General features: G+C 35.7%; 2 protein-coding genes across 4 annotated transcripts; both read right to left on the bottom strand.

Moving 5' to 3' along the window:
* Positions 1–9,492: 9,492 nt before the first annotated feature.
* LOC133862099 (uncharacterized) lies at positions 9,493–10,625 on the bottom strand. 3 transcript variants are annotated; one of them, XM_062297952.1, is made up of 3 exons: positions 10,311–10,625; positions 9,721–9,813; positions 9,508–9,579 (listed from the first exon to the last, which is right to left on the bottom strand). In XM_062297952.1, coding segments are annotated over exons 1-3 (405 nt in total). In that variant the 5' UTR covers positions 10,622–10,625; the 3' UTR covers positions 9,508–9,578. The 3 variants fall into 3 exon arrangements, with proteins under 3 accessions (XP_062153937.1, XP_062153935.1, XP_062153936.1); XM_062297953.1 differs by having other exon boundaries at positions 9,493–9,827; XM_062297951.1 differs by having other exon boundaries at positions 9,493–9,813.
* Positions 10,626–12,227: 1,602 nt separating this feature from the next.
* Positions 12,228–15,505, bottom strand: LOC133862085 (uncharacterized). The gene is made up of 6 exons (XM_062297950.1): positions 15,418–15,505; positions 14,263–14,505; positions 14,024–14,110; positions 13,468–13,603; positions 12,647–12,978; positions 12,228–12,493 (listed from the first exon to the last, which is right to left on the bottom strand). Exons 1-6 carry the CDS (start codon positions 15,503–15,505, stop codon positions 12,243–12,245), a joined length of 1,137 nt encoding a protein of 378 aa, XP_062153934.1. The 3' UTR covers positions 12,228–12,242.
* Between the last annotated feature and the right edge of the window lie 488 nt (positions 15,506–15,993).

Below are 15,993 nucleotides of genomic sequence, written 5' to 3'. Positions count from 1 at the left end.
ACCAGAATGAGAAGTGGGGGAATCAGACAGACATGAGTCCTATAGATATTATAGATAAAAGTATTGCATTAGACTCAGATGGTACAGAACGGTTAGAATATTGCACGTACTGTAATGAATGGGGGCATGATACTTTCGTATGTGATTATCCAGAAGATGAATGGCAACTTACTTTCACTGATCATGATTATGATTTATATGATGATTATTATAGTGACGATTAACAGAAGAATTGCACTAAGGGGCATTATATGAAGAAGCATTATGATATGAAGACTTTATGAAGATGCATTATGACAGACTTTATGAAGAAGAATTATGACATGAAGACTTTTGAAGAAGGCATTTATGACATGAAGACTTTATGAATCATTTTCACACCCGCCGATGCAAAAGACAAAATAATCAATACTGCTCAGAAGACTGAATTATTGCTGCATCCGCCGACGTAAAAGACAAATAATCAATGCTGCTCAGAAGACTCAAGAATTATTATTGCATTTACTGTTCAGAAGACATGCAGAATATTGAATTATTAATACCTTTACTGTTCAAAAAGATATGCAAAATATTTACTACTGTTTATATTTGTAGTTTTCCTTTTCTTTTAGCCTATAAAAGGCCTATAAGATATGTTAGAAGGCAGATGCCATTTGAGAGGTGTTTTGAGACGCAACTCAGAGAAAAACTTGAGTGCCTATCGTCCTTAGCCTTTCTATCTTTTGTATCCAGTATTTTCTTTCCTTTCCTTGTATCTTTAGCCTCTACATCAAGGCTTTGAAGCTTGTATCTATTTCTACTTTGAATCAATATATCCAAGTAAGAATGTTTATTACTTTGTCTTTATCTTCACTAAATGATTCTCCTTTATATTATGTTCATGTTTTTGAATTATTTTGCTAAATCATTATCTTAAATCATCTTCATTATTTCTCTGTCATACTCATTACTATCACCTGGGTGTGTTTCTTGTAAATCATTACTTTCTGAGCCTAAGAAGAAGAAGGAAAAGAAGAAAAAGAGAAAGAAGAAAGAAGAAAGAAAGCAGAAAGAAGAAAGAAGAAAGAAGAAGAAGAAGAAGAAGAAGAAGAAGAAGAAAGAAAGAAAGAAGGAAGAAGAAGAAGAAGAAGAAGAAAGAAGAAAGAAGAAGAAGAAGAAGAAGAAGAAGAAAGAAAGAAAGAAGGAAGAAGAAGAAGAAGAAAGAAAGAAGGAAGAAGAAGAAGAAGAAGAAAGAAAGAAAGAAAGAAAGAAGGAAGAAGAAGAAGAAGAAAGAAACAAGAGAAAGAAGAAAGAAGAAGAAGAAGAAGAAAGAAAGAAAGAAGAAAGAAAGAAGAAAGAAGAAGAAGAAGAAGAAAGAAAGAAGGAAAAGAAAGAAGAAAGAAGAAGAAGAAGAAGAAGAAAGAAACAAGAGAAAGAAGAAAGAAGAAGAAGAAGAAGAAAGAAAGAAGAAAGAAGATGAAGAAGAAAGAAGAAAGAAGAAAGAAGAAAGAAGAAAGAAGGAGAAGAAGAAGAAGAAAGAAAGAAAGAAGGAAGAAGAAGAGTCATTGCTATGTTTCTCGTAAACCATTACTTTCTGAGTCTAAGAAGAAGAAGAAGAAGGAGAAGACGAAAGAAAGAAAGAAGAAGAAGAAGAAGAAGAAGGAGAAGAAGAAAGAAAGAAAGAAAGAAGAAAGAAGAAAAAGAAGAAGGGTCATTGCTGTGTTTCTCATAAACCATTACTTTCTGAGTCTCTGACTAGTAAACAATCACCGGTAGCTATAGTAAACCATCAACGATTCAACGTTACAGTCGAATTAGGAAACCGACTTACCCTTTTCCTTATCAGAATAGTAAACCATCACCATTCACCGCTCTAAGTTGATCAGACTTCATTCGTTACTTGAGTATTTTCTGTGTTTCTGAATTAAAGAAGAAGAAAGATGAAGGAAAAACTTTTGTTGAGTATGAAGGATTTCGAGGGTGTACACGTTGATCCAACTTTGTCTGTGCTTAATAAATTCTTTATGGTTGCTAGAGTTGCTTCTATCAAGTTTGAGCAACAAAAAGAAGAAAACAAGCCTAAAAAGAAGGAAAAAGATCACATTATGACACTGAACAAGAGGCCGAAGCTGCCAAGGGATATGCCCACCACCCTTCCAAAGCCACCGTCAGATTTGCCTGAGGAATTCAAGAAGCGTATCATGGCAATGGGTGAAACCCAAGTGGTGATGGTCATACAAAAAGCACTCTATAAGACTGACCTGATGAAAAACAACGGTTGATTATCCATGCCTTTTGGTCAGATCAACAAGGATTTTTTGAGAGATTTAGAGAGAGAAGATCTTAAGAACCACAATGAATTGCTAGTGCAATTCATCGAACCCTCGTATAAGTTCAGTAGGATGATGTTGAGGCAGTGGAACATGCCTAAAGATACGGGGAATAAATGTTCAATATACGTGTTGAAGATGGATTGGAATGACGTTTTCAAGGAGAATGAACTAAAAATAGGCGATGTAGTCCAAGTTTGGTCTTTCTGGGTTGGCAGTGATCAAAAACTCTGCATGGCTTTTGTTGTGGTTAGTAGAAAAGGCAAGCATGGAGGAGGAAGTAGCCGAGGAAGATTCGACGGAGAAGAGGGGTGTAGTGGCGGCAAGCGGAGCAGTGAAGAAGAAGCAAGCACCAGCCAAATAGGAGATGGCGCAAGTACGTAGTAGCGAAAGTGCATATGTGGGATCAACTCTTCAGCCTCAAGCCTAGGGAGATTACTAGTTTTTTGCCTCTCTTTTTTACTATGTTCTTTCTTATTTAGAGATGTTTGATTTTAGTGCTTATTGATTGAGTTTAACTCTAGAATTTTGATTAATGAAGTTCCTATTTTTTGTTCTAAGGTTGTCTGTGTGATCCTTCTAGAGGTAAATTTAAAGCTCTTTGTTTTTTTGGTTTTGGTGATTCTGTGAAGGTTGATGACAATTAGTAGTAGCATCAAAACAATCATGTTTGATATCTTTGAGTATCATTATATGTTGGACTCTATTTTTATGTATGTTAAAATATTTAGGTACCTGCTAATGTTTTGTGAATATGCTTGATATTAGCCAGATGATGCTGATGAATACAAGCATCACTTAATTTGCTATTTGCTTCACACCCTCCAACACATTGTATTTCTTCTTCTATTGTTACCTAATTACTCATTGTCTCATATTTGTCTTAATTCTACTGAAGTATGTTTCTCTAGAGAAGCATATTTGTTGTCTCTATCTGCTGCTTGATGTTATAGAACTGTACATATGCGATATTTTTGTTTTCTTTTCTAAAAGCTAAATTAATCCTTTTATCATTTTTTTTTTTATTTTTTTTTATTTTTTTTGTAAAAAAAAACTTTACTTACAACCCCTATATATCATCACTTTTGATATCATATCTACAAACTTTAAAAAGTGTCAATTTAAGGTATCTATATTTCAATTTTTTATTTATTTTTTAATTTCAACCATTCCGTCCAAATTCAATGTTAAATCAAACGATTGACGAGTAAAATGTCCCTTATACCCCTAAGATGTTTATAAAATTACAAAAATACATTGATTTAATAATCAAAAATTATTTTTTTAAAAATAAATAAATAAAGTCTGACATGCCGTGTGTCCCTCCGGAGGTCACAAATTGGGTCTCATTTTTCCTTTTTTTTTTTTTAAGAAGGAAGGAGTATTTTGAGAATTTCACTTTTTCTGTTAGGATTTAACGTTGAATTTGAAAAAAAAAAAATGGTTGAATTTAATGTTGCAATTAAACATTATTAACACTACTAATTGCACATAACATTTGTAGTGTTGCCTACCCAGTTCTGCAAATGTTAGGACCCTTTTTCTTTCTTTTTTTTTTCTTTCTTTTTTTTTTTTATTTTTTATTTTTTTATTTTTTTTTTTTTTTTTATTTTTTTTTATTTTTTATCTACAAACCCCATTACTATATGGACATGATCTCCTCCAATTTCTTAGACCCAATAAATGATAAAGAAAAATCGCCCTTCATCCAATCATTGAAATTCATCATTGTTGATGGCTTGTCTTTTCATTTTTTTTTTTAAAAAAAATTATCATAAGAAGTAATTAATGCTAAAATTTTTGAGGATATGATGATTAGCTTGAGCCTATATGTTGAACTCTTTGTATTGAGTTGGCTGCCTTGATATCAAAATACCATATGTTGAGCCCGATTAGGCTTGAGAATATAATTTGTTGATTTAGATATATTATAGATTTGTTTGTACTGAACTTTTAGTTATTTTCTAATAGTTTTCTTTTAGTGTCTGTTAGGTTGACAGTTTCAAAATGTGCGATTTTAAAAAAAAAAAATGTAACAATTTCAAAATACAGTTACTGAAAAAGCGATTCTTAAAAGTACAGTTTAGTGTTTTGTAAAATTGTAATTTAACTTTTAAAATCGTGCGTTATAAACTATTGATGTAGTATTATAAACATTTGAAAACTAAAAGTAATCCATTAATTTGAAAATAGTAAAATTCATATTTTACAACGGTTCATTTAAAAAACAAGATCCATGTAAAAAAAAAAATAAAATCTATGGGTTAATTGACATTGCCACGTTAGTAAAGTGGGATAAAAGTGTAGCATATTGTGTTACTCTTTTTCATTGAGAAAAACCAATGGCTAATTGGCTTGATACATTAACAAAAAAAAAAAGATAAAAGTGTGGTGTATATGATTACTCTTCTTCATTGAAAAATGTTAGAAACCAAACTTTTATCTCACCTTTTTTTTTTTTTTTAATGATCGAGAATCCCTTCAAGGTAGGATTACTTTGTGTACCCACCTCCATTAGGCAAATTTGGAACCCATGCCTCACACCCCTCTTAGCATGGACTGAGTAAGTAGCGGGCTTCGTCCGGGGAGCTGGCCCCAAGAGGCAGTTTGCACTCAATGGGTTGTGAATGTGATACCATGAGAAGCACTCAAACTCCCAGAGGCTTCCACCAATTAAGCCAACCCCTTAGGATTAACTTTTATTTCACTTTGTTAATGTAGAATTATAAATCAGTCGTTGTTAAAAAAAAACAAAAAACAAATGGCTGATTAGCCATGTCACTTTCGGAAAGTGAAATAAAAATATGGTGTATAACATTAGTCCTTTCTATTATTAAATTCTATAAACTATATTTTTTTCCTACTTTATGTTGTACTCTACCTTTTTAATTCTCCTCTCTCTCTCTCTCTCTCTCTCTCTCTCTCTCTTTTTAATTTTAATATTATTGATCAAAGATCAACATCGTAGAACATTTAGCTATGACATAACAGTATCATAGATACAATGTGGAATGGCCTCCTGCCAGGTCTCATTACGACTGTATCGAACTGCCTCTTTTGGCAAAATATGAGTTGCTCAATTACACTCCCGCTTGACATGACCAATTTGCCAACTGGAAAACAAAGTAAGCACCCCTAGGATATCCTAGACTAGTTGCCCAAATCTATTCCAAATACGCCCAAATGACTTCACTACATTGACCATTTGTAAAGCATCGCCTTCCAGATAAACATGTTGCAGACCTACACTGAAACAAAACTCCACTGCAAAAAGAGCTCTTATTGCCTCCGCTACAATAGGTTATGCGGTTATCTCTTTTGTAAAATTAGGGCTTCTTAAGTTGCCATGAAGGTTGCTTGAGCTTTTTCAAAATTTGGCTCATTTCATTTGAAATCCTGATGGATATATATATAACCTCTCCATTTGTGCACAAGGTAATCTCTTTTTGTTTTATTTTTTTCGTCATGTCCATTTCATGGATGGATATTGATTCAAGTTTTTGATTGGTAGAGTGAATAAAAAAGCTCATGCTCAAATGGTAATTCACTAATTCTTCCTCCACAAGAAAGGGATAGAGAATGACATTCCTATGTTTAACTTAAGAATAAAGAAGATAGCGTTGTTTAAACATTAGTGTGACAATTAGGGGTATAGATTTAAATAAAATGTGATTATGATCACCAACTTGATTATGATATGTGGGTTGGCTTCCATGTGATTTGAATACAGAATATATGAGAAAAATGTGATTTTTTTAGTAGCATGAGAAGCACATGGTTTTTTAAAATAAAACGATTAGAATAAACACATGATGACAGTATTATATACCGGGTTAAAAGAAATTTTTGTTCTCTTTCTGTTTGGGTCATTATGAAATTACACAAAAAATGATTTAAAATTTAAATAAATAAATAATAAAAAAAAGGAAAAAAGTTGGGAGTTGGGTGGCCGACCACCCTCGTCGATACAGGGGTAGTTCAGCCACCTCAAGCTAGCCAGAGGAGGTAGCTGAACTATCCTTAAGGCCATGGAGGTGGTTCGGCTACTCATGGCTCATTTTTCATTTTTATTTTTATTTTAGGGTAAATGTGTAATTTTATAATAATCCCAACAAAAAAATGGACGGAATTTGTATGAAGGGAGTTATTTGTTATGAGAATACCTTCAATAAGGATGGGTTGTAAAACCCTCATTTTACAGCATCCAATTATAAGTTGACAACTCATCAAAAATAAAAAATACAATAAAAATAATATAAACATAAAAACACCCAATCCCCTACTCATCTCTCTTCTCTCTAATCTCCGCCGGACCCTTGCCTCTGCCGAACCCACCTCTCCAACCGAAGCTTCGACCGGAATCCATGGAGTCAGCCACCATCAAAATTCGCCCAGATTTGAGAACACGGATTTTTGTTGAAATCCGGCTGAACCGACCTTGGGCTTCGCCGTTGAATCTAGCTGGACCAATTTGGGAAATCCTGCTGTTGAATCCGACCTTGGGCTTCGTCGGATCTCTCTTTCCTTTGTCGTGTCTTTCTTTCCCTTGTCAGATCTCTCCCTCTGACGTTGAATCCGACCTCGAGCTTCGCCGGATTGGGTTTGGTGGGTCGGGGGCATGGGTTTCCAAGGTGCAGGGCAATAATGGTCGGGGTCGAGGTCGAGATCGTGGTCGGCCGGGGTGCTGGGCAACAGTGCCAGATTTGGTCGCTCCACGTTCCGGCGCAGATTTGACGGTGGTCGTCAGCGGAATCTGGCAGTGGGTGGGGCTGAGGAGGTGGTGGTTTTTTAAAACTGGTTGGGCTCTGAAAACGGAAAATATTCGATGCTTTCATGCTTAATGTATTTTAGTTTTTTAGATGATGTGTCAACTCTTTATTGGATGCTGTAAAACATCACTTTTACTGCCCATCCTTATAGAAAGGGCTATCATTTGTTATACATGCATTCTACATAGAATTATTTGTCATAATCTCAAACCTCAAGGACCAAATTTGCAATTTTTCATAAATATATTTATAATTTTTTTTATTGATTTTTTATATCAACCAATAGAAATAAACCAAGTGTGATAGTTTATAATAATTAAACTTCACGGATGCTTTTTTTTTTTTTTTTTTGAGAGAACGGCTACTGTCGATGGAAGTTGAGGACGCTGGAAAACCCGTTGATGAGGTGTGTGTCTTGTAATAGTTGATGGAGGAGCGTAGATCTAGATCCGAAAATTTCAGTCGTAACACCTTGCTAAAAATTACAAAGTATTCGGTGGAGGATGGAGGGAATGACCAGAAACATCTGCTATGTGGAGACAATAAACGTAAAAACATTAAAATGGTGAGGAGACCTCGAAAGGGGCGGGATAGATTCTGGGAATTTATGGCTTATCTCCCAAGGCCGTAGAAGCTGTGAAGGAAGGCAAAGGAAGAGTGGTGGGGGGGGGGGGGGGGGGGGGGGGAAGCTTTCGGCTTCCCTCCCATGTCGGTATACACAGGAGAAGGTTCAGGGGTTAGAGGAGAGAGAACGGAGAAAAAAGGTTCACATTGGAGGGGCAGTTTTTAACTTCACAGGATGCTAGTTTCTACTTCTTAGAGTCACTTTGGAATAGGAATTACAAATAAGTATAACTTCAATATGGCAATGGCAAAAACCTCTTGGTTTTTGTCTTCCAATGAGGAGTTGACACGTAAGCCAGGAACGTGAACATCAAATAGAATCGAAACACCCTATTTGATTTCTTCAACTGCTACAAAACACTCGAGACTGTCACTCTGATTTCTTCGAAACACCAGCGAAAGGCCTGAATGCTGAGTACCCGGCGGTCGAAACAGCAAAGACTGACAAGAACGGCTACTTCATCACAGCACCAACAACCGTCACCTCCTACGCATCCCACAAGTGCAAGGTGTTCTTGGTCTCTCGTTGCTAGTGGCCACATGCAGGAAGCCGTCTAACTTCAACGATGGTCTCAAGGGTTCCCTCCTTAGGCCAGAGAAGCGATATGTGACTAACAAGCTTCCATTTTATCTCTACACCGTTGGACCTTTCGCCTTCGAACCCACATGCCCACGTTAATTAATTGTTTTCCACCTTGTATTAATTTAATTGCCTTTTTGTATTTCTATTGGCGATAGTTGGAATTTTTTGGTCTTTTTTTTTTTTTTCAATTAATTCATTCTTCGGTTGTGATTCAAGTGTAAAGCAATTCTTTCTTTTTTAATAGTCTAAAGGAAACAAAAATACAAATACGCACACAAGGTGTATGATGAAATGCCTCAACCAATAGACCGAATTATGGGAGGCTTAGTTTATGCTTTATAAGTCACATTGAGATCGGGTTTACTGATTTGTTAATGCAAGTATGAGTTTTTGCATGAAATTGTGATTGTATTGTAAGCTGTCATGGTTCCTTAAAGTGCAAGGTTGGTATTTGTAAAAGCCCTGTGACTTTTTGATCACGAAAGGAAATTAGGAAAATTGGTATTTTTAATCACCGTTTTGGCACCCAGTAGGTTAATCCTCTCCCTCCCCACTTCAAAAGAAAAATAGCAAAAGTTGAGATTATTTAAAAGTCTCAATGATTTAACTAGGCTCGGTAGAATAAGCAATTCTAAAACAGCAGAGTTTTCCAATGCATTCTCACTTTCTATCATGTTCCATGTCTATGTTTCCTGCTTTCTTTTATACAAACTCAGTCCCATGCAGTTATCCTGCGTGAGGAGCTCTCACCAAAATAAGTCGTTCTTGTATTAGGAGCCCAAATAAAAACACTCTCATATAAGAGGTGAAGGCAGTAGGGGGGATGGATTGCTTGCACTAAACCAATTACCAACGAGCCCATGCCTCCAAAAGTGAGAGAGAAGAAAATCACTTAAATGGATTCAGTATGAGTAGAAATTGGAAGCACCAAGTACAGAAATATGGGAGTGAAAGATTGATCTAATTGATGCTATGTTAGTCACTCCAATTCATTAACATGATGATTTCTATAAAATTAAAAAAAAAAAAGTCATGCATCTTAAAAGATGCAAAAGTGTTTGGTGGGCGTGTACAAATTTGAGCATGATATTGGTGCTTATTCTTAATAACTTCCCAAAATACTAACTTAGTTGTAGCCATATACAAAAGCACCTGTAATACTCATTTACCATAGATGTTCACAACTAAAAAACCAATCACAACCATATCTTGTGAATTACAATCTCACAAAAAAGACCACACCACATATAGAGTTTGGCAACTTCCAGGATTGTAGTAGATGAACATACAGGATCTTGAGACAAAAAATAAAAAATTAAAGTTAATGCAACTCAGAAAAGTTGTTCCTCTACGTACAGATATTATGAAAAAAAGGAAAGCAGAAACAAACTAATTAATATGGGTTCAATGAACAGCAACAAGAAAATGAACGCACCAAATCTTCGTCCGTAATACCACTACCGCAAGAACTAGAATCGGAGGCCAATTTCGGATATGTCCTCTGTTTCTGAACCTGCCTGTTAATTTCCTGGAGATGAATCCCTATAATAACATTAGAATGACACCATTCAAGAGTAGTAAAAGTGGGGAAGGATCTTCTTGAGAACTTCCGAAGAAAGAAAAGCTACAAAATTTATAGAATCCAAAAGCCAGGAAACAATCAGCGAACAAAGTACGCCAATATGGACATAAATTGCAACAGAAACCCCTACTAATCGAAATTAGGAGTTTGGGAACCTTATTAGGAACACAGCAAAAATCCAAGGAAACAGCGAGCAGAGAACAAAGGAAAATTTCCATGTTTGAGAAAAAAAACGAAACGAAAAAGAAAAAGAAAAAACAGAACTTGAAGAGATAGCACAAGCAAAGCCGAAACTGAACCTAGTGGATGATCTCTGCATTGCTACAAATATACTGCTAAAGAAGAAGAATATGAGCTTCGATATTAAAAATTTAATTAAAAAAACAAAAAAAAGCACGCAAAGAAACGAAGTCAGAGACTAGGACTGAGACTGAGAGACTTACCGGTGGAGTTGGGGTTCGGCCTGGGCGTTGGCGGCGTGGTCCAGTCCGGTCGGTGGCGGTAGCGTCCGGCCTGGGCAGTGCCACGGTGGGGCTGCGGATTTGAGGCGGCGATGGGTGCAGATCTTCCGGTGGGGCGGCGATAGTGCAAATCTTCCGGTTGGGGCGGCGATGGTGCAAACAATTGTAATGAAGTTGCACTCCATTACAAATACTCGTCGAATTCGGAAATTAACCCCTTTCCTTATGGCGGTGATGAGTCGTCGCTGTATCGGACTAGCAAACAATTGTAATGAAGTTGTCCCGTAAACCATTACTTCTCAGTATCGGACTAGTAAACATTCATAGGTAGCTATAAGAAATCATATTCAACTTTATAGTCGAATTAGGAACCGGCTTAACCTTTTTCTTATCGGAATAGGAAACTATCACCATTCACCTCTATAAGTTGATCAGATTTCATTCGTTACTTGAATATTTTATGTGTTTCTAAATTAAAGAAGAAAGATGAAGGAAAAACTTTTGTTGAGTACGAAGGATTTTGAGGATGTGCACATTGATCCAACTTTGTCTGTACTTGATAAATTCTTGATGGTTGCTAGAGTCGCTTCTATCAAGTTTGAGCAACAAAAAGAAGAAAACAAGCATAAAAGGAAGGAAAAAGATCACAGTATGATACCAAACAAGAGGCCGAAGCTGCCGCAGGATATGCCCACCACCCTTCCAAAGCCATCGCCGGACTTGCCTGAGGAATTCAAGAAGCGTATCATGGCAATGGGTGGAACCCAAGTTGTGATGGTCATACAGAAAGCGCTCTATAAGACTGACCTGATGAAAAACAACGGTCGATTATCCCTTCCTTTTGGTCAGATCAACAAGGATTTTTTGAAAGAGTCAGAGAGAGAAGATCTTGAGAACCAAAATGAATTACTAATGCAATTCATCGAACCCTCGTGTAAGTTCAATAGGATGATGTTGAGGCAGTGGAACATGCCCAAAAATACGGGGAATAAATGTTCAATATACGTGTTGAAGACGGATTGGAATGATGTTTTCGAGGAGAATGAACTAAAAATAGGCGATGTAGTCCAAGTTTGGTCTTTTCGAGTTGGTAGTGAACAAAAACTCTGCATGGCTCTTGTTGTGGTTAGTAGAAAAGGCAAGCAGGAAGGAGAAACCAGCCGAGGAAGAGTCGACAAAGAAGAGGGGCATAGTGACAACAAGCAGAGCAGTAAAGAAGATGCAAACACCAACCAAAGAGGAGATGGCCCAAGCATGTAGTAGCCAAAGTACGTACGTGGGATCAATCAAAGAAAAGAAAATGCTATGATTATTTTTATTGAAGTCTCAAGCTATTTATACCCACTAGTCCATTACAAAATTAAGGACATTTGGAATTTTAGGATGCTTGTTAGTTTGTATGAGAACCAGAGGAAGAGGATTCTATGTATTTTTTTTTTTTTTTAATCCAAATAAACATGTGCTTCTTCATGTTCAGAGAGTACACCATAAATATTATATTATTGCCGTTCAGTTTTTGTTATACCTGATAGTTTTTATCTTTTTGATTCTTGTATTTATAGCAGATTCTTGCTTACATCTGTACACCATACAGAGGTCACGTGTTAGGAAAAATGGTTTCTGAAGATTTTTTTCATTTCTTTCATTTTCCTTCTTGAAACCTTTTCCCCTTTTTGGGTGCATTTTTGTTGATAGCAATTGACCTAGGTTGTCGACAGTCTAAAGGACAATGAAACCTTTGTGTTTGCCGGCTTGAGACCCAAAAAGACATTTGAGTCACAATAATCTTTTGCATGGAATATGAGACGTTGACTTTGGTTGTTGACAGTCAAATGGTTGGGCCTCATAATATACCTTTTGCTATCAAAGGAGAGAGAGATTTAGAGTCAAAACATACAATGATGAAATGCCCCACTAATATTGAATCCTTTGCTTATATTTCTTTCTAAGTATGGACAATTTTTTCTGCAGGGGAAACGTCTCATTCCTCCTACCCAGTTTGTCTAAGTAGTACACAATTTTTTTTAGGGTTTCAATGACCTCTTCACTCTCACTGCCAAACTCTCTCTCTTGGATACTCAGAATTCTCTTGAGCAGCTCCAACAACTCGCCATCATCCTTACCTAATCCAGTCTGAATGGACACCAAACAGTCCAGAGCCTCCCCTGCCATAGAAATTAGAAAACATCAGATAGACATAGATTAGACTCCTTGAAGTAATGGCTATTTAGTAATGACGACCATATCCAACATAAATGGAGAGGATAATAGAGAAAAATAGCAAGTCTTTTTAAGTAAGAAGAAGAAAACAAGCTTACCAACAGGAAGAGAATCTTTTCCGAATGCCTTTTCACGGATGCGCAAAACCTCCAGGGCAAGCTGCTCAGCTTCTTCATTCTGTTTAAGATGGTAGAGAGTGACGGCAAGATGCAACATTGGGAAGCTGATGGCTTGATCATCAGGCCCAACTGTCTTCCTCATGATTTCCAAACTAGTCCTCAGCAAGCGTTCAGCCTCCACAAAATTCTTTGAGCGTGAATAGGAGGCTGCAAGATTCAGAAGGTGTGTCACTGAGCTGGGATGTTCTTTCCCTTTACACTTTTCTGCAATCAACAAGCATTCCTCTAACATTTCTCGTCCTTCTTTTCCCCTGAGAGCAAAGAGATGACAAGTAAAGGAAAAGCAAACTAAGCAGGGAAAAAAATATCAAAATGTGCAAAAATGAAATTACTATGTCAAAAGCTTCGATTGTTTACTGAAGTTTCAGAAAGTAGCCCACAATATTTAGATTGTTTATGTTCAAGCTACCATTTAGTAAAGAAACTAAGCAGAAGCATATAAAAATTGAGATTCTCAGGAACCAAGATTAGACTTCTCATTTAAACTTGTGACAACAAAGACCAGCAGACCAAAATTTTTCTTGATAAGCTTCAAAAGAGAAAATCATTCGGATATCTGATTATATGATGATGTCACCTTCTGATATAGATGGTTCATACCAGAGTCAAAGCACTTACGACTAATAAAATAGTACTATGACATAATAAAAAATAGAATATATGATTCTTACGGTACATTTAACATACAAGATTTTGATAAGTACATTTCATTTTTAATCCCAATGAGAATTTGACTTTACCTTCCTACAACATGATGTAACTCTTTCAAATCTATCCTCATCTTCTCCATTATGCCGTCATCTAAAGCCATATAATTTGAATCCTTGATGACATGAAGAGCATTTTTATATAATTGAATGGCTTCATCAGGGTTTCCTGTGTAAAATTTGCAAAAGAATCAAGATGTTTTGAGAATCAGTGTTATTTATGAAAGAGAATACACAATTTGATAACCTAGAGACTTATTGATAGAAGGCCCTGGAATTTCACACATTTTCGTAGAACATTTGCTCATCAAACAAAGAATTTTGAGCAAATTTAGGACTCATCATCATTAGCCATAATCACTTTCTAATCATAACAAGGAACTATGTTCAAAATGTTCTTCCCTTATTGAGCACATTTTCAAACCTACCACCAGAGTGCTGGTGAGTGTGTATGATGAATATGTAATGCATGAATACAAAAAGGGCATCAATTAGAAAATAAAGAAACAGCAAGACTTTTTACCAAAGCACAGGAAAAATGTTAATTGAGAGAGAGAGGGAGAGAGAGAGAGAGAGAGAGAGAAGTTACCTTTTGCACACTTAACATGGGCCAGGGAACACATAGCCATTCCAACTCTTCCATCATTTTCTCCATATAACTTCTTTGATGACATATCTACGGAAAGAATAATAGAAAGATAGAAGTGAAGAATCCATCTAAGCTCAGTTCAATCCAGCAATATGCTAGAAAGATAGAAGTGAAGAATCCATCTAAGCTCAGTTCAATCCAGCAATATGCTAGAAATATATATATATATATACTCGCACATACATATTTAGAAATTAACCTAATAAAATGAGTTTCCGCATCTGCTGCTCTTCCTTCTTTGAGTAAAAGATTGCCAAGACCAAATAAAGCTAAAACCAAATCCTCACTTTCAGCACCTCTGCTCAATTCCAAAATAGAAATTGTGCGATTGTAGATTTCTACTGCTTTTGTGGATCGGCTAATGTTTCCAAGTACTTTTGCCATCCCCAACAATGAGGTGATAAGAAAAATACTATTTTTCCCTATAAAAAAAAATTAAGACAACCATTTAGTTTTAACTTGCTCCTTTCATAAAGTTTTGGCAACAAAGTAGATATCAAACATGCAAAAGCAGTAACAGAAGCTTAAAAAACAAGACAATGGGCTCAACATAGAAACTTATCAACAATAATACCTTCACCATCACAATTTTCAAATAAGCTACACCCATAGCTCTAGTTTCACTTGAGCATATTAATAGCCCATCATACTTCCTTTTCTCACTAACATTTCTTACGGAAATGGAGGTCTTCAGATCATTACACAAAATTACACACATGATTAACTAAAATTACAACGAATAGTAAAGTAGAGGGGTCTGAAAAAAACCACTATTTAACATGTTGAAATTGCCTCAAATACTTATTTTGACTTGGTTACTTATTTGAGGTTTTATTTTGCGTTTTCCTGGTCAAAGAAATTTTAATATTCTAGTCCACCAAGGACTGGGGATTTTTTTTTTTTTTTTTTTTTTTTTTTTTTTTTTTTATGAATAATAATTTACCAAGGAATGGAATTGAAGCTTATAAATAAACATTTCTTCTAAAAGATTCAGTGCCTTTGGTCCAAGGTGGTCTTCTCCCTTATAGGGGGGTAGATTAAGTAATAAAAGATTTACAGATATCTAGCTTCCACACTGGACTTTAGCATTGTGTTTTGTAGCCTGTAGGAGTAGCAAATAAAAGATACGTACACAATTTTACAATTTAGTAATTTAAGCAGTCAGTCACGTGGGCATCTAGTATATTGATTTAAAAGTCTGGCAATACTAACTCAAACTAGTTAACACTAAAATAAATACCTGGAACCAGCCAGCTACTTTGGGATTCAAGTTGTTACACAACAGCAGCAAATACAAGTAACAACAACTACACAAACGTTTAGGCACCAATTACCATATCTGTTCTCTAGAATGTCAATAGACCGCCGGTATGCAAGCAATGATTTCTCAAACTTCCCTAAAGCTGAATACAGACTTCCCATGACCTTTCGATTTTGGATTGTCCTGATCAATCGATCTAGTGGTTTAATCTAAACCATAGGATGCTTCTTAGGTAAATCCAGTGGTTGGATTTACTGGGCAATCAAATAAATAAACTGTAAGGTCAAATCACATTTGATCTAATGGTTGAGATTAATTAATAACGATCTAATGGTTATTATTAATCAATCATAGACAGTTATTTGATCTGATGGTCAGATTTAAGTGTCTGTTAAAACAGCAGTTTATGACTGTTACTTAAGCAGTTATGGACGGTTGGATTAGCAGTTATTTCAATATTATACAGAAATAACTGCTGTACAGTGTTTAATAAAAGAAATAATAAAATTTCTTTTATCTTCAATGTCTTTTCTGATACCTTTTGTATTTAAAATTAAAAAGTCTCTGTCTGTCTCTTGATATAATAGAAAGATCTGAAAGTATTCGGTTTTAATTTTTCGGTAGTGCAAAATGAGATTAAACAAACAAA

The sequence above is a fragment of the Alnus glutinosa genome, chromosome 1, assembly GCF_958979055.1.
Source record: "Alnus glutinosa chromosome 1, dhAlnGlut1.1, whole genome shotgun sequence".
Lineage (NCBI taxonomy): Eukaryota > Viridiplantae > Streptophyta > Magnoliopsida > Fagales > Betulaceae > Alnus > Alnus glutinosa.
The sequence above is the reverse complement of the archived record's forward strand: the minus strand, read 5'-3'. Positions and strand labels throughout refer to the sequence as shown.

Bases quoted from the DNA above. Each gene is read 5' to 3' on its own strand.
- LOC133862085 (XM_062297950.1), bottom strand. From the start codon at position 15,505: ATGGGAAGTCTGTATTCAGCTTTAGGGAAGTTTGAGAAATCATTGCTT. The intron at 14,111-14,262 runs GTGCGAGTATAT...TTCTTTCCGTAG, and splicing joins GTTAATTTCTAAATATGTAT to ATATGTCATCAAAGAAGTTA. The intron at 12,979-13,467 runs GTAAAGTCAAAT...CTTTGCTCTCAG, and splicing joins TTACATCATGTTGTAGGAAG to GGGAAAAGAAGGACGAGAAA.
- LOC133862099 (XM_062297951.1), bottom strand. From the start codon at position 10,621: ATGGTTTACGGGACAACTTCATTACAATTGTTTGCTAGTCCGATACAG. The intron at 9,814-10,310 runs GTAAGTCTCTCA...ATTCATCTCCAG, and splicing joins GCCGAACCCCAACTCCACCG to GAAATTAACAGGCAGGTTCA.